This window comes from Miniopterus schreibersii (assembly GCF_964146895.1).
Source record: "Miniopterus schreibersii genome assembly, chromosome: 12".
Taxonomy (NCBI): Eukaryota; Metazoa; Chordata; class Mammalia; order Chiroptera; family Miniopteridae; genus Miniopterus; species Miniopterus schreibersii.
This window is the reverse complement of record NC_138112.1, coordinates 33748640-33770894: the sequence shown is the minus strand read 5'-3', so window position 1 is coordinate 33770894 and position 22255 is coordinate 33748640. Positions and strand designations below refer to the sequence as shown.

The following is a 22255-nucleotide window of genomic DNA, read 5'->3' as shown; positions in this document are numbered from 1 at the left end:
TGAACTTGTGTGGTTTTCTCCCTCGCCAGCATAGGGAAGTTTTCTGTCATTATTTCCTCCACCAAGTTCTCCATCCCTTCCTCTCTTTTCTCCCCCTCTGGCATTCCTATAATGCGAATGTTGTTTTGCTTCATGTTGTCCCAAAACTCCCTTTGATTGTCCTCATGCTTTTTAAGTGTTGTTTCTTCTTGCTGCTCTGATTGAGTGTTTTTTTCTACTTTATCTTCTAAGTCACTTATTCCATCTTCTGCTTCATTGAGCCTGCTTTTAATTCCTTCCAATGCATTCTTGATATCAGATATAGTATTCTTTATTTCTGCCTGATTCTTGTTTATGATATGTATCTCTTTTTTCATATTTTCACTAAGTTTCTCAACTTTATCAAGTGCTTTGTTCTCATTAATTTCCTTGAGCATCTTTATAACCATTACTCTGAACTCTATTTCTGATAATTGCTTAATTCCATCTCATTGAAGTCTTTTTCTGGCAATTTTTCCTTTTCTTTAATCTGGAAGTTGTTTCTTTGTCTCCCCATTTTGGTGGCTCTTAGTGTGTGTATCTATATATTAGATATATTTGCTGTCTCCCAGTCTGATAGGGAGGGATTTTATAGTGTGAGTCCAGTGGAGCCCAGAAGTGTGTTTTCCTTATACTTCTGAGCTTTTTGCTCTGGGTGTGTCCCTTTTTTGGTTGTCCCTTTTGTGGGTTCTTTGGGCTCCCCTGTTGTGATTAGGTCTATATTATTGACCAGTCCTTGGGAGGACTCTCCTCTCAGGTTGGCTAACTGTGTGTCTCAGTCCCAACCATGACGTGTAAGCTGGTGTACGGGTGCTGGCAAGGCAGGACAATATACAACTAAACTTCCAGGAAACAAGGGGTATCTTACAAAATATCTTGACAATCACAATGAAAACAACCCAAGTGAAAATAGAACTGGGAGAGTGAAGGGAGAACACAAATTCTAAACCAAAAAAATAAAATAAAAAAGAAAAGTAAAGCTAGAGAGAGAAAACTATATTGTTGTTAATAGTGACAAAAATTTAAAAAATAGTAATAAACGAAAATGTAAAAAATAGAGAAGCTACTGGGAGATAAAAGGGGCAAAGAAAAGATTCTGAAAGAAGGGCAAGCAAAAAATTAAGGGAGAGAATAGGAATAGGATAATAGTTGAAAATGAAAAAAATAAAAATACAGTAAGAGAATAATAGAAACTAACAATCAAACAAAAAGACAGGAAGACAGAAGGGAGAAAAAAGAAAGAAAGAAAGAAAGAAAGAAAGAAAGAAAGAAAGAAAGAAAGAAAGAAAGAAAGAAAGAAAGAAAGAAAGAAAGAAAGAAAGAAAGAAGAAAGAAAGAAAGAAAGAAAGAAGAGAGAGAGAGAGAGAGAGAGAGAGAGAGAGAGAGAGAGGAAGAAAGGAAGAAAGGAAGAAAAGAAAGAAAAGAAGAAGAGAAAAAGTTATGCCAGTGGATCGAGAGGAGAGAGAGAGATAAAGCCCGGGCAGGGAGGGAATCCAATAAGAGATATGGGGGAAACAATAGAGAAAAGCAGTAAGCTTATTGTTTATAATGATAAAGTCCCAGCAATTAAGCAGGGAATGTTAAGAAAATCTTGATAATAGAAGCAAAGATAAAACAAAACAAAACAAATAAAACAAAAAACAAGCTAAGCAAAGCAAAATTCTTTAAAAAAAATTAAAAATTTCTAAAAACTTAAAAAAAAATTGTAAAATTTAAAAAGAAAAAAAAAAGTTTTTTTCCCTTTCTCTTTTTCTTAAGGGAAACAAAAGTAAAAATACAAAGAAAGTCAATCAGGTGAGTTTCTTCTGGGCAGCTTATGTTGTCTGTGGCTTGCTGTTTTGTATGCTGATTTCTGTTCTCCTGGGAGGTACTTGTGTATCATCCAATGTGAGGAGCTGTCTAGATTTGGCTCTGGTGTCCTTAGGTAGTTGGCTGGTGGGAGGCTCTCTGTGGACCACCTCCACCTGTCAGCTATTTTGCAACCTTGTAGTTGCCTGGTCTTACTCCATAGTCTTATGTAGAGTCTTCATGGTACAGGATGGCTAGTGTAGCTCAGGGCATCACTCCCCTTACTTAGAGGTTTTGCTGTCAAGCACTCACTGTGAGGGAGTTAGTCTCTGCTCCACAGCCAGCTCCTCAGTCTCTACGCTGTCCTCCAATTCTAGTTCCCCATGCGCTGGCCTGCTGCAGTTTCAGATTGACTTCAGCCTGTTGCCTTTTCTGTATGGGCAGTTTCAGCAGTCTGGGCACAGTGGATTCGATTAAAAAGCATTCCAGTGAGCACTTTGCCTGCCCAGCCCCCAGCAGGGGTTTTCAGCTTTTCTTCCAGTCCCCAAACAATTGTTCCTTAGAGCTTTATTTTTGTAATGTCCTCCTGTGAGCTGCTCTCCCTTGCTCCTCAGGACTGTGCCCCACAGGGGGTATCTGAGGCTTCAGTGAGCCAAACCAGCCCCTTTCCTATTGGGGGTGGTTCTCCTAGGCTGCAGGAGAGGCAGGTGTGCTCTGCCCCTCCTTTCCCAGATCTGTTTTGCTGGTCTCACCAGGCACGTATTTCGAACACTCTACTATGCAGACACAAATCCCAGCTTCTGCTGGTCTGTCCACCCAGTACAAGCCAGGGTGGAAGCCAGTTCAGCAGTCAAAAACTCAAAAATGCACAAAGCAATACACAAGCAGAGAATCTGCCCTGCAAGGTCCTGCTGCCCCCACACCAAGGCACCCAGCAGGAGGGGACACAAAGTCAGCTCCACGCAGTTCCCCCTCACCGCTGATCTCAGTAAAGCTGGGGCAGCTCCATGCGCGCCACCACAGCATCCCTTGGGGGTGGTCAGAAATCTCAGAAATTCCCCACTGGGAGCTCAGGGCCGGAGGGCTCTCTTCCCCTTCCCTGCACCACACAGATTAAATGCTTTCTGGGACTCTACACAGTGCCTTACAGGAAGGTAGAGGATTCCTGTAGGTGGCTGCTCAGTGCAGACCTCTGGTCCCTTTCTCCTCAGGTGCCATACACTTTGGGATTGCCTTTCCTTTGGTCAGCATTCTGCACATAAGACCCCAGTTGAGGACGCCATTAGAAGCTTTGTTTCACTAGGAAGGCACCGTCCCCTCCTTGCGGGCACACTGTTTCCCTGGGTCCTTCTGCCCTCCGCACGGGACACTCCTTCCCTTCTCTGCTCCAGGTTTGAGATCCCTGCTTTTGGATGCCAGTCCACACTCCCAAAGGGAGGGAACTTTGCAGCCTCTAAGCCTTGGGGGCTCAGAGCCCAGCACAGGCTTCAGAGGGGTCTCCCCCTTTCTACGCACCCCCCTTCTTAGCAGACTCTGTGATGTTTCTTCAGTGCTCCCTACTTGAAATATGTCCACTTAGGTATATTTCTCTGGTTTTTCCAAGCAGGTTACGTAGTATTTTAGGAGTAAATCAAGTCTGTGGCTGGGAGCAGGGGCGCCTCTGCTTCCCCTCACAGTGCCGCCATCTTCCCTCCCTCTACAAATTAATCTTTGTTTGCTTTTTTAGATCTACATATAAGTGAGGTCATACAGTGTTTATTTCTCTGACTTATTTCACATAGCATAATGCCATTTCTGTTGTTGTCAGTGGCAGGATTTCTTTCTCATGGCTGAATAATATTTCATTGTACCACATTTTCTTTTTTAAAAAACATCATTCAGACTTAGTGTTTTATTTTTTTTAAGCATTTTCAAAATTTCCCACATGATTTTTTTTACTCACATATAAGCAAACCTTAAAGTAATACGTGATAAAATCAGTGATGAGAAAAACGACTTGTATGAACGAGGATTATTCCCAGTTTATCACAGGCCTCAGTCACAACCTTGTCAGCAGCAGAACCAAGCAGAGCAGTAATATACACCATACCACTCCTTTTGGCTCTGTCTGTAATATCTGTGAAAGGTAAGAAGGCATCAGAGCTGATAGAAACTTCACAAAGTTTGTCAAACCATTCCTTCTCTGCCTCAGTTAATAATTCAGGGACTTACGCCCTAGCCAGTTTGGCTCATTGATTAGAGCGTCATCCCATGGACTGAACGGTCTCTGGTTTGATTCCGGTCAAGGGCACATACTTGGTTGCAGGCTTAATTCCTGGGCACATGCCGGAGGCAGCCGTACATCAGTGTTTCTTTCTCTCTCTCTCTCTCTGTCTCTCCCCCCCCTTCTACTCTCTCAAAAAACAACAACAATGGAATAAATATCCTCGGGTGAGGATTAAAAACAAACAAAAAACCCAAAATTCAGGGACTTCCTCAAACAGTGCCTTCCACTTTACTAGATCTTCATCCTTGCTGATGGTTCTGTTAACATATTGATCAATGGCATTGGAGATTTCTCCTCTCTTCACTCTGGTTTTAAACTTTATTGAGAGCACTCATGGATGATTTCTAAGCCATCACCCACATTCACCTTATCTCCTGCAAGGCGTGTGCAGGACTGCTGTCCTGCTTCAATGCCAGTAACCTGACTGTTCTTGGCATAGCACAAGGACTTAGACTTAGTATACTTGACAGAGTGGTGGCCACGAAGAGGTCTCTGAGCACACATTCCAGCAAATCTTTATTCTTGGTAAAAACATTGCTAAATAATGACCTGTTGATGACACCATTATTTCTCTCTGGTTTAAACGAAGACCAAAGTCCAAAGAGTGTTCAAACTTCATTTTCACCTGGATTGTAAGACTGATCCATCTGAAGAACACAGTAGTTCCCATTTTTCTTTTTAGAATTTTTAAAGCTTCTTCATATCCTGGGGCAATAATACCATCAAATACCTCTCTGGAAATAATTTTGGCAGTAGGGACATCATATATATAAGATAATGCAACAAAGTCACCAAACAAAGACTTCCTATCATCCCCCTTTTGCTTGTGCATATGCAGTTGATACTGGTTTAAGAGTTTTATACCTGTCATAGATTATGCAGACTTTAGCCTCATCTTCACTGAGTGGAATTCCAACAGCAGTGCCTGCTGGGCTGACATGTTTGAAAGAGACAGCAGCTGGAATACCTAACGCTTCTTCAAGTTCCTTCACTAGTTGCCAGGCATTCAAAGCATCACACAAGTTTATAAATCCAGGGTCTCCATTTAGCACTGTGATGGGAAGCTTGGGATTCAGTGTGTATAACTGGACTGAAGTTTGATGAGGGTATATTCCATATCTCAAGGGCATCTGAGATATTCCTTTACTGTTTCCTGAAGTAATCTGAAATTGCTTCATCATAGTGTTCTGTATGAGTGCAAACCTTCAAGGCTAACTGGCATCTAGTCTTCAAGGAGGTGTCTTTACTGTTGGAGCTCTGCATCTCTGTGGACATGGCAGCATAGTCCTTGGGTTCACATACTATGGTCACTCGAGCATGGTGTTTGGCTGCTCCTCTCAACAGGTTACTCCACCAATATCAATTTGCTCAACAGCCTCTTCCATTACATCTGGAGAAGCCACTATCTTCACAATGGGATACAGATAACAAATAACAACTCATAAGATTGAAATCAAGTCTGGCCATGTCAGCTGTATCTTCTGGGATATTTCAAGCCATGATTTCAGCATGGACTGAAAGATGCAAGGTTTTCACATACACACACACACACACACACACACACCACCCCCAACATTTCAGGAAACAAAGATATCTCTGACTGCCAGACCTGCATCCCTGAGAGCTTTTGCAGTCCCTCCAGAAGCAACCAGATTCAAATCAACAGAAGTTCGGTTTCTGGCAAATTCCACAACTCCGGTTTTGTCTGAGGCACCATGCTGCAGGCAGCGGGGTCGGGGGGCAAGCAGGGGCAGGAGAGGATGCCACGTGCAGAGGAAGGTGGATTGGCCCCCATATTTTCTTTATCCATTCATCCACTGAAGGACACAAGTTGTCTCCATGTTTTGGCTGTTGTAAATAATGCTGCTATGAACATGGTGATGCAGATATCTTTTCAAGATAGTGTTTTCATTTCCTTCCAATTAATATACAGAAGTGGAATTGCTGCGTCATATGGTAATTCCACTTTTAATTTTTTGAGAAGCCTCCACACTGATTTTCATAGTGGCTGCACCAATTTACATCCCCACCAACAGTGCACAAGGGTTCCCTTTCTTCCAGATCCTCGCCGACACTTGTTATTTCTTGTCTTTTTTATAATAGCCATTCCAACAGGTGTGAGGTGATATCACATTGTGATGATTAGTTATGTTGAGCACTGTTTTATCTGTTGGCCATTAGTATGTCGTCTTTGGAAAAATGACTATTCAAGTCTGCCCATTTTTTAATTGGGTTGCTTTTTGTTGTTGTTGAGTTGTATGAGTTCTTTTTATATTTTGAATATTAACCCCTTATCAAGTAAATGATTTGCAGATATTTTCTCTTATTCCATAGGCTGCCTTTTCATCTTGGCAGTTTTCTGAGCAGAAGCTAAGCAGAAGCTTTTTAGTTAGATATGATCCTACTTCTTTTTATTGCTTTTGCCAAGACTGATGTCAAACACATTGCCCACTTTTTAATTGGGTTGTCTTTTTATCATTGAGTTGTACGAGGTTTTTTAAAAATATACATATTTTGGATATTAAGCTTTTATCAAATATATGATGTGCAAATATTTTCTCCCATTCTGTAGGTTATCTTTTCACTTTCTTGATGATGTTTTTTGAAGCACAAAAGTGTTTAATCTTGATGATACTCAGTTCATTTTTTCTTTTGTTGCTCATTTTTTCAGTGTCATATTTAAGAATCTTTTGCCAAATCCCAGGTCATAACAATTTTTTTTTAATTACAATTTACATTCAGTATTATTTTGTATTAGTTTCAGGTGTACAGCATAGTGGTTAGACAATCATATACTTTACAAAGTGTTCCCTCCAACATTTCCAGTACCCACTGGGCACCATATATAGTTATTACAATATTACTAACTATATTCCCTATGGTGTACTATACATCCCTGTGACAATTTTGTAACTCTCAATTTGTATTTCTTAATCCCTTCACCTTTTTCACCTAATCAGTCCTTCAGTCCCCCTCCCCTTTGGCAACCATTAGTCTGTTCTCTGTTCCTATGAGTCTGTTTCAGTTTTGTTCAGTTCATAACGATTTATCCCTGTGTTTTCTTCTAAGAGATTTACCTCTTAAATTTAGGTTTTTGATCCATTTTGAGTTAATTTTGTTATGATGCAAGGTAAGGATCACACTTTATTTTTTGCATATGGTTATCCAGTTGTCCCAATATCGTTTGTTGAAAAGAATGTTTTCCCCCACTGAATGAATGGTCTTGGAATCCTTGTTGAAAATAAGTTGACCACATACATGGGTTTATTCTGGACTTTCAGTTCTATCCCATTAATTTATATGTCTGTTTATATACCAGTACCACACTGTTTTGATTATCATTGGTTTGTAGTAAGCATTGAAATCAGGAAGTGTGAGTACTTCTATTTTGTTTTTCTTTTTTTAATGATTATTTTGGCTGTTCTGGGTTCCTTGCAATTCCATATTAAGTTTGCAATCAGCTTGTCAGTTCTACAAAGAAGTCAGCTGAGATTCTGATAGGGATTGCACTGAGAAGTATTAACATCTTAACAATGTTAAATCTTCTGATCCATGACCATTGGATGTTTTTCCATTTATTTAGATTTTCTTTCATTTCTTTCAATAGTGTTGTGTGGTTTTCAGAGTATAAATTTTGCACTTCTTTTGTTAAATATATTTGTAAGCGTTTCATTCTTTTTGAAACTATTGTAAACGGAATTATTAATTTCATTTTTTGGATTGTCTTTGGCTAATAATATAGAAATGCAACTGGTTTTGTGTGTTGATTTTGTACCCTGCAATTTTGTTGAAGTCATTTTTTAGTTTTAATAATCTTTAGTAAATTCCTTAGGATTTTTTAATATAAAAGATCATGTTATGTGCAAATAGAGATAATTTCTTCTGTTGCAATCTGGATGTCTTGTAGTTATTTTCTTGCCTAATTTCCCTGACTAGAACCTCTAGTAAAATGTTGAATATTATTGGCAAGAGTGGATATCATTGTTTTGTTTCCTGTTTTCTGTTAGTGTCTGTTGTAAGGCTGTCTGCTTACAACTGATTCTGTCTGATTTTGTTTATCTGGTAAACTTTATTTGCTGGATATTTGATTCTTGATTGAAAGTTTTTTTTCTTCGAGAACTTTGAATGCATTATCGTACTGCTTGCTGGCCTCCGCTGTTTTTGTGGAGAAATCAGTTGTTAACCCTCATGTCGTTCCCTTGTAAGTGGCAAGTTGTTTTTCTCATGCTGCTTTCAAGATTTTTTTCTTTGTCTTTGATCTTCAGCATTTTTAGAATGATGTGTCTGTTTGTGAATCTTTTTGTATTTATCCTATTTGGAGTTTACTGAGCTTCCCAGATGTGTAAGTTATTTTTGAATAAATTTGGGACATTTTCAGCCATTATTTCTTTGAATATTTCTTTTTTTCTTTTCTCTTTGTTTCTTTTTGGTAGTTTCATTATATAATGTTGGTGCACTTAATGATGCTTCACATTTTTCTGAGGCTCTGCTCATTTTTCTTTATTTTTTTCCTTTCTGTACTTCAGCTTGCATAATCTCTGCTAATCTATTTTCAAATTTGCTAATTATTTTTTCTGCCAATACAAATCTATTCGTGAGCCTCTCTAATGAATTTTTAAAATATATATATTTTTTTGATTTCAGAGAGAGGAAGGGAGAGGGAGAGAAATAGAAACATCAATGATGATAGTCATTGATCGGTCGCCTCCTGCATTTCTCCCACCAGGGATCGAGCCTGCGACCCAGGCATGTGCCTCGACCAGGAATTGAACCTCAATCTCCTGAATCATAAGTCAATGCTCAACCACTGAGCCATGCTAGCTGGGCATCTAATGAATTTTTTATTTCAGTTAAAGATTTTTCATTTGATTCTTTTTTTATTATTATTTTAAATCCTGACCCAATGATATGTTTTGATTGATTTTAGAGACAGAGGAAAAGAGAGAGAGAGTCATTGATGTGAGATAGAAACATGGATTGGTTGCCTCCTGTATGCTTCCCGACTGGGGATTGAATCTGCACCCTAGGTTTGTGCCCTGATTGGAAATCGAACCTGCAACCTTTTGGTGTATGGGACAATGATGCTCCAACCAACTGAGCCACCCAGCCAATGCTTTTCATTTGTTTTTTGTTGTTGATGTTTTATAATTTCTGTCATTTTATTAATGTTCTCTATTTGATGCCACTTTGTCGTTATATTCTCTTTTACTCCTGTAATCATGCTTTTCCTTTAGTTTTGTGAACATATAATGACTACTTTGATTTTTTGTTAAACCTGACATCTGATCATTGTCATAGGCAGTTTCTGTTGCCAGCTTTTTTTCCTAGTGTTGGGTCATATATTTCTGTTATTTTGCATACCTCCTAATGGTTTTTGTTGGAAACTAGACATTTTAGATGTTTATATTGCTATTTTAGATATTAGATATAGTTGGGTACTAGTCTTCCCCTATCTACCCACTCCTGATGTATTATTTTTATTTTCTTGGTTATTTGTTGTTTAGTGACTAGATCAATTATTTTAGTCAAGTTAAGCCTCTGATGTTCCTCAGGGAGTTACAGCTTTGGGTATGCCCACAGTCATTCTGAGATGACAGTGGTATTTGGTATTGCTCTCTTCCTTTCTTTCCATGACCACACTCAGCTGTTCAACTCTACTTACTGCTCTATTGGTTTCAACAATGCCCTGGAACATAACATAACATTAGTTCTCTACAAACTAATACAAATGATGGTTTCTTTGAAGGAATAGTTTCAGAGGTCTATTTTTGATACTTGACCAGAGGAGGTTTCCTTTCAGCTTCCTTATTCCTCAGTTTTCTCCTGCAAACTATCTGGCCTATAGTCTAGAACATAGACTCCTTCCAGTTGCTTTTTATCACATCCTCCACTGTTCTTGAGACCACCCTTAGGCTTGAATTTCTCCATTCTCTGTTACAAATGAAGTCAATTCCTTTGGGAAGAAATTAAGAACTACCTATTTTATGACCTATTTCTACCTGCAGACAGCTCTGTAGCTCTGGGTGGTAGGGTCAGTGGTATGCTTCTCTGAATGACAGACACGTTGGAGCTGACTACTCAGTGAAGGCAGGGTTGGAAGAGTGAGTAGCAGCCTGAGATTCTCTCAGCTTCTTTTTCCTGGCAGTGAAGCCACTGCCTCAAAAGCCATGGCAGTGGTGTTCATGACCCTAGTATTCTCAGAGCCACCATGCCCAAGGTAGAGCCTTTGATCCATAAATTGGGGGCTGAGCAGAAGAAGGGAGCATCCACCTCTTGACTGCTCTTGGCGAAGAATTAGTCTTAGCAGTAGGTACCTGGTGGCATGATGAGATAAACTGAAGTCCTGTTGCTTCTCAGAAGAGAGCCCTCCAACTGGGAGCTGGAGGAAGAGGAAACCCTGTGTTCTTGACTGCAGTCATCTGGAGAGGAGTCTGCCTCCCTTGAAGCAGGGGAAAGAGGAACAGGTCTTTGTTTCAATACCGCAGATCTGACCTTTCTTACTGAATTTTTCTACATTTTCTTGAATAGATGTTTTCTCATTTGTCTTTGGGACCATTTCCAGAGCTTTTCATTGGTTCTGTTATTTTTACTAGTTATCATCATGCTCTCTTTCCAGAAATTCATCTCTGGAATGGTTTTTCTTTGTTTTTAATTGAGATAAAATTGACGCATAATATTGTTTTAGTTTTAGGTGTACAACAATGATTTGACATAGGTTTAATTAACATCAGTTAACACCCGTCACCACACAGTTACAATTTGTGTGTGTGTGTGATGAGAACTGTTAAGAGGAGTGGTTTTAAATACATTGTAATTACCTTTTCAGAGGACTGTAGAATTATCCTGTGAAACTATCTGGGCCTGCTTTTTTTTGGTGAAGGGGGAGGTGTTCTTAAAATTTTATTTTAAGGAAATATGTGTATTTAGACATATCTCTTTTCTGAGGTCAATTTTGATAACTAATACTTTCATAGAAAATTATCCAAATTTTCAACTTATTTGTAGGACTAAGCATAGACTCTTGTGATTTTCTTAAATTTTTCTCTGTGGTTATTTCTTTAAGGACTTCTTCTTATGTGCCTTAAGCATTATTGTAATTCACCAATGAGATAATACTAGAAATAATTTTCCTCTACAACTTCACTGTTTATGATTTATTATAATCAGGATTTCTTTATTTTGTTTGTAACAGCACTGTATTTATTGAATTCTTGTTATATACTAGGCACTTCACAATTTTGATTTATTTAATCTTCACAATAGCCCTAGAAGGTATATATTAGTATTATCTTTATTTATTTATTCGTTTTAAGAATAATTTATCGATTTTTAGAGAGGAAGGGACAGGAGGGGGAGAGCGAAACAATGATGTGAGAGTGGAACATTGATCAGCTGCGTCCTGCATGCCCCATACTAGGGATTAATCTGGCACCCTTTCAGTGCACCAGACAATGACCAACCAACTGAGCCACAACAGCCAGGGCGGTATTTTTATTTTGGATGAGCAAACTGAGTCATAGAGGTTAAAATTTGCCTAATTATGGTTAGATGTCATAATTTTAACTTCTTTGTTGGCTATAAGAAATTTAAAATTATTTAAGGCTATTTGTTTGCTTCCTAATGTCTCAACCTAATCACCATCCAAAAATTTAATAAAAGTTTTAGTTGTCTATAGTAATACATTCAGTTCCATGAAAATAAGATCCTAGTGCAATACATTCAATTCCAGAATTATTTCAGTGAAGTTAATGGGGGGAAAAGTGTTACCAAAATTTTTTTCGCTCAGTTAACAGTTATTAGTACTTTAAGTTGTAGTTGGCATAAAATATTTCTTTTAAATGAACATTTTACATTCAGAAAGGCAGTGTTAACAATTGTAACATTTAAATAAAGTTTTTGAAAAATGTAAAAAAACCCATAACCTCACCCTCCCTAATAGTTTTATTTTATTTTTACATATTGCCTTTATATTCTTGTCCACGCAATAATAATGTATCCTTTATTATGTATTTGACAAAGTGAGCTATTAAAAATTCTTTTAAAAGCTGTCAATTTAAAAATAAAGTTTCAAAAAGAAAATGTTCTTGCTGCTTTATAGTTTTCAACGTCCTTTATAATTTAAGAGGTTAGAGAACTGTTTGGTGCAGTTGGGAATATATGAAAGCTACATTAACATGTGTTCTTGGCTTCTTATATTACTCTTTCACCTCCATATGCATGAAACAGATTATTTGTCTGTAAAAGTTCAAGTCAATGGCTCTTTGTTTTGAAAGCTCTTATATAGCGTGATCATAGACAAAATAAAAAATTTGTTTTTCTTTAAGAATTTAATAGTTTCTATGTTTTCATTGTTGTCTTGGATGAGAGAAATTAGGAAAGGGGAATTTGAGAAATAAAAGTTGGTGAAGAATTTTTATCCACATGAAGAAAGCTTCTCTTTAGGCAAGGCAGAGTAAATGTGTATAACTGCTGCCCTCTTGGGTTGGTATAAGGCACATGTTATTAAAAGAATTTTTACTGATTTTTATCTTTCTTCTTTCAAAGGTGTTAAAATCATCACACAACAAGTTCAACCAAGTAAAATCTTACCTAAACCAGTGACAGCAACTCTGCCCACCAGTAGCAATTCCCCTATTATGGTGGTTAGCAGTAATGGTGCAATAATGACAACTAAACTGGTAACCACGCCTACTGGTAAGTTTTCTTGAGCATCAGTTTGTCATATATTCATTGAGTAGTTTCTCTGTACCGGCAATATGTTGACACTAGAATTACAGAGATTATTGAGACAGTTCTTCAAAGAAGCCTTCTTGACTTCACATTTCCTTCCAACTAAAAATAGTTCTTTCTCTTATTGTTGTTTCTCTTACTGTTCTTTTCCTTCATAGCATGTACTACAGTTTCGATTTGCTTAGCTACTGTTTGTTGATTTGTTTAGTGATGTTCACCATATTAGCCCATAAGCTCCCATAAGTATAAGGGACCATGTCTGTTTTATTCACTATATATGTATGTGATAGAGCTGGTTTATAAATAAGGGTTTAGTAAGGATTTTTTGAGTGAATGAAAACACAGTCCCAGTCTACAAGGATCTCACTTTGATGAGGTTGAGAGTCTGTATTACATTACAGTTTAGTAAGCATTACTCAGCCTAAGGGAGGCACAGGATGACATTTTGCCTAGATATGAGGGCAACCAGGCTATGCCCAAGGAAGTGATAGTGTAGAACATTTAAAATAGTACCACTCTCAATCTTTTCCCTTTTCTATTTAAATGGGATAATAATACCTTTGCCATAAGGTTTTTGTAAGTTTTAAATGAAATCAAGTATGTAAAGTGTCGAGCAGAGTGCTTAATAGCTATTACTATTAATTAATATTAGAATTAGCCATTGCTGTTATCTTAATTTACGTGACTCTTACCAATTATTTGAGGATGGCCAGTATTTAGATGATAGAAACTAGTATAAAATGATTTCTGTCTGAAGTTTATAAGCTAACAGCTGTTGGCCAGTGTGTAAAGAAAGGTCTGTACAAACATTGCACTTAATCTCCCTTAGGCTCTATTATCTCCATTTTCAGCAAGAAAACAGAGATTTACATTAAACTTGCCCAAGTTCACATAGTTAGTAAAAGACAGAACTGGGATTTGGGCCCAGATCTGTTTGACTCCAAACCCAGTACTTATATATATTTTTACCACAATTTTTTTTATGGCATGAAATTTACTGTTTTCACCATTTTAAGTGTACAGTTCATTAGTATTAAGTACATTCATGTTATTTTTCCACCATTACCACTGTCTAGCTCCTGAACTTTTTCCTCTTCCCAAACTGAAACTGTATGCATTAAATAGTAACTCTCTAGTCTTACCTTCTCCCAGGGCTTGGCAACCACCATTCTACTTTTTGTCTCTCTGCAAAACTTGTGCTTTAGAAATACTGTTATTCTTGTATTAAATCTATCATACTTCCCCCAAAACTTTTCACCACTTGGTACAAAGATATTAATGTATATTGTCCCTCCCGTTAGGGAAAGGTAGCAAAAAAATAATGTCTATGCTTATGTATTTATATTAGAATAAGTGTTTCTTTTTTTTCTTTTTTAATATATCTTTATTGATTTCAGAGAGAGGAAAGGAGAGGGAGAGAGAGAGATAGAAACATCAATGAAGAGAGAGTCATTGATCAAGTCTGCAACCCGGGCATGTGCCCTGACCGGGAATTGAACCCCGATCGCCTGGATCCTAGGTCGATGCTCAACTGCTGAGCCACGCCCGGCTGGGCAAGTGTTTCTTTTTTAAAAAACAAAAGCTTAAGCTGAAATTTTTTTTCTGTTATAATTTAACTGATTCAAACTGTGTATCTATATAACATTTACTTTACACTAGATTTTTTTTTTTCTGATTCAGATGTATGCTTATAACCAATTTAAACTAATTCTACTTAATATTCCTCCCTTCCTCCCTCTTTTGGATAGGGATTGTATTTGTAAATGGTGAATAACTTGCTAAAAGCATTTTTGGAGGAAGGAATTATTGAAAGTGGTTATCACAGTGACCTCTGAATCTAATTATCATGAAAAATCTTTCACAGTTGGAGAAGGTGTTATTTTAGTCATTTTCATTTTCCCCAAGTTTAGGAACAGTATTTCTGAGTTACTGGATTTGTAGGAAACTATAACAGGCTTATTTGGTTAGTTTTTAATTCCTCTTTAGGAAAAGAAAAAAGTCCTAGAAATAGTGGGGAAGAGTGTAAAATCCTTTGAGAGACATGAAGAAAAATACCTTAATAGGTCAGTTAAAGTTGAGAAAATATGGAAATAGTGAACTTTTTAGGCTAAAAAGAAATATTCCTGGCAACTCTTGGCATCAACTTTAATCTCTAGTAAAATGATGGCATAACTCTTTAAAAGGTGGAAATATATTTACAGGGTAGCAGAGTACAAAACAGTAAAAGTTTATAACATTTTAGGCAAACAATACTGCCTTATTTGCTGAGTGCTGACATTGGGTTTGGCACTGAGACAGCATAAAACAGATGCAGAGATCTTAAAATCTGTAACAGAAATAGCTAAAATGCTCTGGCAGGAAAGATGATTAAATTTAAGTTTCTTTTAGCCTAAAACTAATGGAAGAAGGGTAGTGGAAGAAGGGAACAGAGTTAGTTAACTTTTTCTTGGGGTTAGTAATTTGATGCAACACATCACAGTATTTTATGTGTAAAATTGATTCAAATTGACTTGGCTATAGTTCTTGCTATGTGAAAAAACTGGCTATAAATTGTTACTTAAATCTTGACACCTTGAAATTCCATATTCAAGTTAAAGCAATGTAGATTATATTGAATTATAGTTAAACTGTATAAATTGTCATTCTTCTGTAAGTAAGTCATTACTTATAGTTTTCTATATTACAGTAGTTTTCCTTTTGGCTTTTCTCTTTTTACAGGCACACAAGCAACCTATACCCGGCCAACAGTGAGCCCATCCATAGGTCGGATGGCTGCAACCCCTGGAGCTGCAACCTATGTGAAAACTACCAGTGGCAGCATCATTACAGTAGTACCCAAATCATTAGCTACCTTGGGGGGCAAGATAATTAGCAGTAATATAGTTTCTGGTAGGTATATCTGAAACATGTAAAAGGTATAGGTGATTGGTAACAGGAAAAAATATATTTCAACTATTGAAGGATTCTGTTTGGTCTTAGTTTTCTGATTAGAAATCTAGAGCTTTTTTTTTTAGTCCTGATGTTTAGCAATTATAGTTTTTTAGTTCTAGTATTAAACTTTCACATATTAAGCTTTTGATAGTTTTAAAATAGAAAGAACATAAATGTTGCTTTTAATCAGAATGGAAAGATTATGGCTTACATTTGCAGAGATTTTTCATTATAAAATAGTCTTCCATTTGTTAATCTGTTTAGACCTCATAACTTTGAGAAGGTTGGTATCATCCCTTCTTTACTAATACACAAATTTAAGGTTATAGAGATGAAACGGACTTTTGAAGACCACCCAAGCTACATACTGGAAGAACTAATATTTATTTACAGTATCTAAATGTGTTTGAGGAACCATAACTCATAATTTCAATTACTAATGTCACTTTAGCTTATTAAAAATAAAAATGCTTGAATATCTTTATTTACTTTTCACCATTTATATGGACTGTTTACTTTTTAAAAATATTTTACTTAGATAGTGAAGGCTAATATTTATTGGTATTTTGGAAGCTTACCTGGTTTTTATTGGCTTATTAATTCCTGAAGTATTTGGGTTGTGGATCCTGAAGTGAAATGTTAACGTGGCATTTGTTTTCAAGGATTATTATTTTTTAATTAAAATGATGTAAATAATCTTTGATCAGGCAAGTCCTGTGGACTTTAACTGTCTACCATTTTTGTAGACTAGCCATATTTTGTATGCCCCAGGTGAATTGTCCTAACATTTTAAAGTGAAGGAATTGAAGTTCCTGGCAGTAATACGATGTTGCTGATAACTCAGGGAGTGAAAAACAAAGCAGGGCATGGTATTGGCATAAAGTACTATATTTAAAGCTGTTAATTTTGGCTCTACTTTTAAGTATAAGTGAGAAAATCTAACATTTGCCAAACTGAGGAGAGTGAAACCAGTAGGAAAGGAATTATCATACTCCAGATTTTAACAGGATATTTTAAATAACACAGTTAAAGCTCAAGTTATTTATTACCTGACAATATCTTTAAATGGTATAGAACATATAGTCAATTAAACATTTCTCAAAAAATGATCATGTTTTTCATTGGAATGTAGCTTTTTATGACTATAAAGGGTTTTTCTTATATATAAATTTATGGTTAGTAGCTTGAAGGAATGTTTAGAGGTTACAAGACCTCTGTTTTCAGGCATTATTTATGATTTAGCGGCTTTGTATACCAGGTTAGAGCAATGCAAAGCAAGCACATTTTTCTAGACACAAAGAGGTGATCAGATATAATATTTATAGATTTTATCATGTATACATTTTATCTACCTTTCTATTTAAATACAAAGCAGCTCATAGTTGCTGTTTCAAGTGTATGGGTATACATGAGAGGAGTTCTTAAATTTTTCAGCACTAGATGATAGACTTGGCGCACAGTTGAAACAACTTTATTGCATGGAGCTCATTTTGTCTTGACCTCTGCCTCACTGTTTCACACTTTTATTCTAGAACTCTCATTTCTGGCTGTTCTAAACTGAACCTTAGGTTATATATCAATATCCTCTCTGAAGACAGTTCTCTTATTTTATAATGTTCTTGTTTTCCATAGTACTAGGATTATAGATTAATTTATTAGTAGTTTTCAGTTCCAGATTGTCTATTTATAGTAAACTGGTAAGCCTGGCTGGATGAATTTAGACAGTTTTGTGCTTTCATCCATGAGCAGATGCTGGATTCTAGAGTCTGTATCTACCCCACCCCCACACTATCACTGTTCCCCAACAGAAAAAGAACACTTTTTAAAAAATACACGAAAATATCTAGCTGTAAGAATAGAAGACTTTTAAAAATGAGAGTTTTTCCCTCATTGTGGGGAATTTGGAAAATATAGAAAGATACAAAGAAAATAAAAAACTTATAATTTTCACCATCCAGAGAAATATGTTGAAATTCAAGTATATATATTTCTGTTCATTCCTTTTTCTATTCATTTTTTGTATAAATGTGTTTGCGGTTGTGTGTATATATATTTATATGTATATATTTAGTATATATTAAAATTGAGAGCTAATATAATAAATTTTAATCTTTTTTTATATAATAATAATATTTTCCATTCCATTAAATATATTTTGATGTCTCTCCACCCCTGCTTAGTGGCTACAACAGTGTCCCCTCATCTGATGCACCACAATTTAGCCATTTTCTTATTGTTGAATATTTTAGGTTGCTTACAATTTTTTTTGGTCATTATCAATAATCCTGTGATGAACATTATTATACACATATTATTATGTAAAGGTCTTATTTCCTTTGTATGATATCCTAGAAAGTAACTTCATGCTTCCAAAGTATATTCTAAAAAGGTCAAGTTTTTCAGCCCCAGCTACTTTGGCTCAGTGGTTAGAGCATCAGCCCACGAACTGAAGGGTCCCGGGTTTGATTCCGGCCAAGGGCATGTACTTCGGTTGCAGGCTCGATCCCTGGCCCTAGTCAGGGCTCATGCAGGAGTGAACCGATCAGTGTGACTCTCTCACATCAATGTTTCTCTCTCTCCGCCCCCCTCCACTCTCTGAAAAGCAGTGGAAAAAATATCCTTGGTGAAGATTAAATAATAATAATAAATTAAAAGATCAAGTTTTTCTTTTTGGAATAAGCAATTAAATGGAAAGCATGACTTTTTTGCAGTTATTTAACTCATATCTTAATAGAGTCAAATATTTACTTACATGTGTATATAAAAAACTATCATATATATGTTTTTTTTGTGAGTTTTTTTGAGGATTGGTTGAAGAATCATGCATATTTTATGCAGATGATTGGATCCTTCAGAGGCAAACTCACTATCTTGACTGAGAGGATTACAAAGAACCTTGACAATGGCAAAACTTGATTTTGATTCTCTTAATCTTTTTTTTTTATCCTCACCTGAGGGTATGTTTTTGTTGATTTTGAGAGAGAGAGAGAGAGAGAGAGAGAGAGAGAGAGAGAGAGAGAGAGAGAGAAGCATCTATATAAGAGAGAAACATTGGTCAGGGCATTGTGTGCCCTGACCAGGGATCAAACCTGCAACCTTGCCCTAGCCGGCTTGGCTGAGTGGTTAGAGCTCCGGCCCATGGACTGAAGGGTTTCGAGTGCCTCAGTTGTGAGCTCGATCCCCACCCTCAGTCGAGGCTCATGCGGGAGGCAACCAATTGGTGTCTGTCTCTCACCTCTCTCTCACATTGATGTTTCTCTCTCTCTGTCTCTCCTCCTCTCTTCCACTCCCTCTGAAAAGCAATGGAAAAAATATCCTTGGGCGAGGATTTAAAAAAACCAAAACCTGCAATCTAAGTATGTGCCCTGACTGGGGATCAAACCTGCAGCCTCTTGGTGTATGGGACAGCACTCCAGTCAACTGAACCCCCCAGCCAGCGCTGATTGTCTTAATCTCTTTAGTACAGTGTCCAGGCAGGGAGCAAGTGTTTAATCCTCACCTGAGGATATGTTTTCTTACTGATTTTTTTTTTAGAGAGAAAGGAAGGGGAAGAGAGAGAAACATCAATTGATTGCCTTTATTATGCGCCCTGACCGGGGACCAAACCCCCAACCTAGGTATGTGCTCTGACGAGGAATTGAACCTGCAACCTTTTGGTGCACAGGACAACACTCCAATTAACTGAGCCACCCAGCCAGGGAATATATACTTTTTAATTCATTTATTAATTTGCTTATCTTTGAGCAAAACAACATAAAACTTTACCCAAGACAGTAAGTCAGTAATGTTGAGATAACTGGGTATGGGGTCAGATGGATACTTGGGGCAGTGGGGGGACCACTTTGCAGAGTGCATGGTTTTCTGGCCACTTTGCTGTACATCTGAAACTGATGCAGAATGGTATTGAATGTAAACTGTGGTTGGAAGAAAAAAACATTACCCAAGAGACCAAGATTGTTAGGGTGACTTAAGAATCTGAGATAAAAAAGGCTATGGTACATATATACAAAGGAATATTACTTGGCCATAAAAAATAATGGAATCTTACTATTTGTGACAGAATGGATGGACCTATAGGATATTATGCTAAATAAAATAAGCCAGTCACAGAAAGACAAATACCATATGATTTCACTTATATGTGGAATCTAAAGAACAATGAACAAACAAAACGGAAGCAGGCTCACAGATACAGAGAACAGACTGATGGTAACTAGGGGGACGGGACTTGGAGGACTGGGTGAGAAAGGTAGAGAGACTGAGAAGTGTATGTGTTTAGATATTAAATAAAATTGATTGCAGACACTGAAAAAAATCTGTGAATAGTAAAATCTGGGTCAATAGTAAGTAGTAAATAATAGTAAAATTTGTGTTCTTCAAGCGAACCTACCATAATACTCAAACTTTTTTTTTTTTTTATAAATATATTTTTATAGATTTCAGAAAGAGGAATGTAGAGGGGGAGAGATAGAAACATCAATGGTGAGAGTCATTGATCGACTGCCTCCTGCGCTCCCCCTGCTGGGGATGGAGCCCGCAACCTGGGCATGTGCCCTGACCAGGAATGGAACCACGATCTCCTGGATCGTAGGTTGATGCCCAACCACTGAGCCATGCCAACTCAAACTTTTATAGATACCTTATTTTTAAATAAGAATCCCTGGAATGCATCAGGGTCATAGCCCATGATCCAAATGTGATTCACAGTTATTTGCACCCAATCCATCTTGACTCTTTATAAGTAAGACTATATATGTAAATGGGTACTCTGATACACTATGAATCAGATGCTGGGTGGGGTGCTGTGATACATAGGGACGTACATGAGGTACATTCTCTGCCCTAAAGAATGCTAAACTTGTATACATCCTGTTGTAACATGAGAACTATAGACTGAATTCTATGAAAGCATAGAGGAAGTCCTTTATAAAAAATGAGTTGTACTGCTTTCTTCAGTGTAACATAGGTATCACCTGAGATACAGAAACATGCTCACTGGACTATTACAGAGTTTTATAATTTGATAATTCTAGTCATAAATTGTATTATATTTCAATATAATGCTGTACTTACTTTGCTTCATGCTATGCCTTTTTCTTCTATTTTCTAACATCTCCCCCACCCCATTTTGTTAAGCTGGTGGTCCTTGTACTTTGGTGTAGAGTTAAAGCTTGGTTTACATTTCCTTGAGTTAGCTTTTAATGCTTACTTTCTAAAAATTTTTTATTGGCCCAAATTTGGCAAGGCTGCATTGCCAAAGGGAAGCATCATAATCAGTCACACATGAGGGACTGGGGTTGATATAGGTGAGTAATGGGCAGCTTGGTTTTTGTGGCTCTTAGCCTACTATTTAGATACAGATAAAGGAAGAAACAGTTGTGAAGTGGGGGTGCATAGATAAAAGTGCTTTTTTGTGTAACCTGAGTGTTATCTTGGATTGATGAGATATTAGATGATGGCAAGCATATTACAAAGATATTGTAACAAGATTACCAAAAATTGACATATAACTAGAATATTTTTATTCTTAATACAATCTTATTTTTAAATCTCTACTAAGAAATTCTAAGGTTTTTCAGTAGAAAATAAAATTTTGTTTAATGTTTCTCTTTGAGAGTATGTTAATCAGTCATGTTTTTAATGAGTACCTGTTCTTTGCGTAGTCATTTAATGAATGATATGTAAGCCTATAGAAGAAAAATATGGCTTGCCTGTTTCCATGGACAGAGGAAGTTACAGGCACAGAATTCGCATTGAGACTGATATGTTCAAGTACCAATGTGAAAACCAACACTGAAGGAGAGGTATATATTGGATAATCCTGAAAATTAAAGCCTGATGGAACCTGGAAAGCTAAGCAGAGGAGTTTGGGCTTTATGTGGTAGGTAATAGGAAGCCATAGTGAAGGAAGTTACGTTAGACTAGAGTTTATGGTGTGTATCATGGAGTAGGAACAGATAAGATCAAATTGGTAGATTAAGGGCCAGATCATACAGGAATCTGAAAATCAAAATGGGAAGTTGGAACTAGATACAAGAGGGATTAGGGAGGTTTTTAACCAATTTTATGTGTTCTGGGTTCTTGACATGATTACATTAGGTTTTTTTATTTTTTGTTTTGTTTCTTTAAGGGATGTTTGCTATGACAGGGACCATTAGAACTATTTGCATGATAGAGAAAGTTGAAATGGAGAGAAAATATGGGAAGCCAAAAGAGGTGAGGGCTTGTCTATTGAGCTGATACTGATAACATTTTGAAGAAGACATATGTTGGTGACAAATTGAGTTCATTCACATATTCATTACTGAGTACTTGCCATACACTGTGTGCTACACACTGAGGAATCAGTGACATGAAAAGATACAGTGTGGACCTCAAGAGGCTTTCATTTTATTGGGGGATACATGGAGTGAAGAATGCATGAATCAAAGATTTGCACCAGTATTTCCAACTTGGACAGTTAGAAGAATATAGGGTACAAATTTGATAGGTAGATAGATTTAATAGGTAGGAGAGAAGCAG

At 36.9% G+C, this 22255-nt stretch overlaps 1 protein-coding gene and 1 pseudogene across 19 annotated transcripts in view; one reads left to right on the top strand and one right to left on the bottom strand.

Moving 5' to 3' along the window:
* EMSY (EMSY transcriptional repressor, BRCA2 interacting) overlaps nt 1–22255 on the top strand; it is a 95483-nt gene that overhangs the window by 43222 nt on the left and 30006 nt on the right. For all 18 annotated transcript variants that reach the window (XM_081155146.1, XM_081155145.1, XM_081155148.1 and 15 more), the window contains 2 exons: nt 12617–12766; nt 15521–15691. In XM_081155146.1, coding sequence (XP_081011272.1) covers nt 12617–12766; nt 15521–15691 — 321 coding nt within the window. The remainder of the gene's footprint in view (nt 1–12616; nt 12767–15520; nt 15692–22255) is intronic.
* Nucleotides 3783–8262, bottom strand: LOC308564884 (bifunctional purine biosynthesis protein ATIC pseudogene; annotated as a pseudogene). Its single transcript has 3 exons — nt 8257–8262; nt 4278–5790; nt 3783–4013 (listed from the first exon to the last, which is right to left on the bottom strand). The product of its transcript is annotated as a bifunctional purine biosynthesis protein ATIC pseudogene (transcript).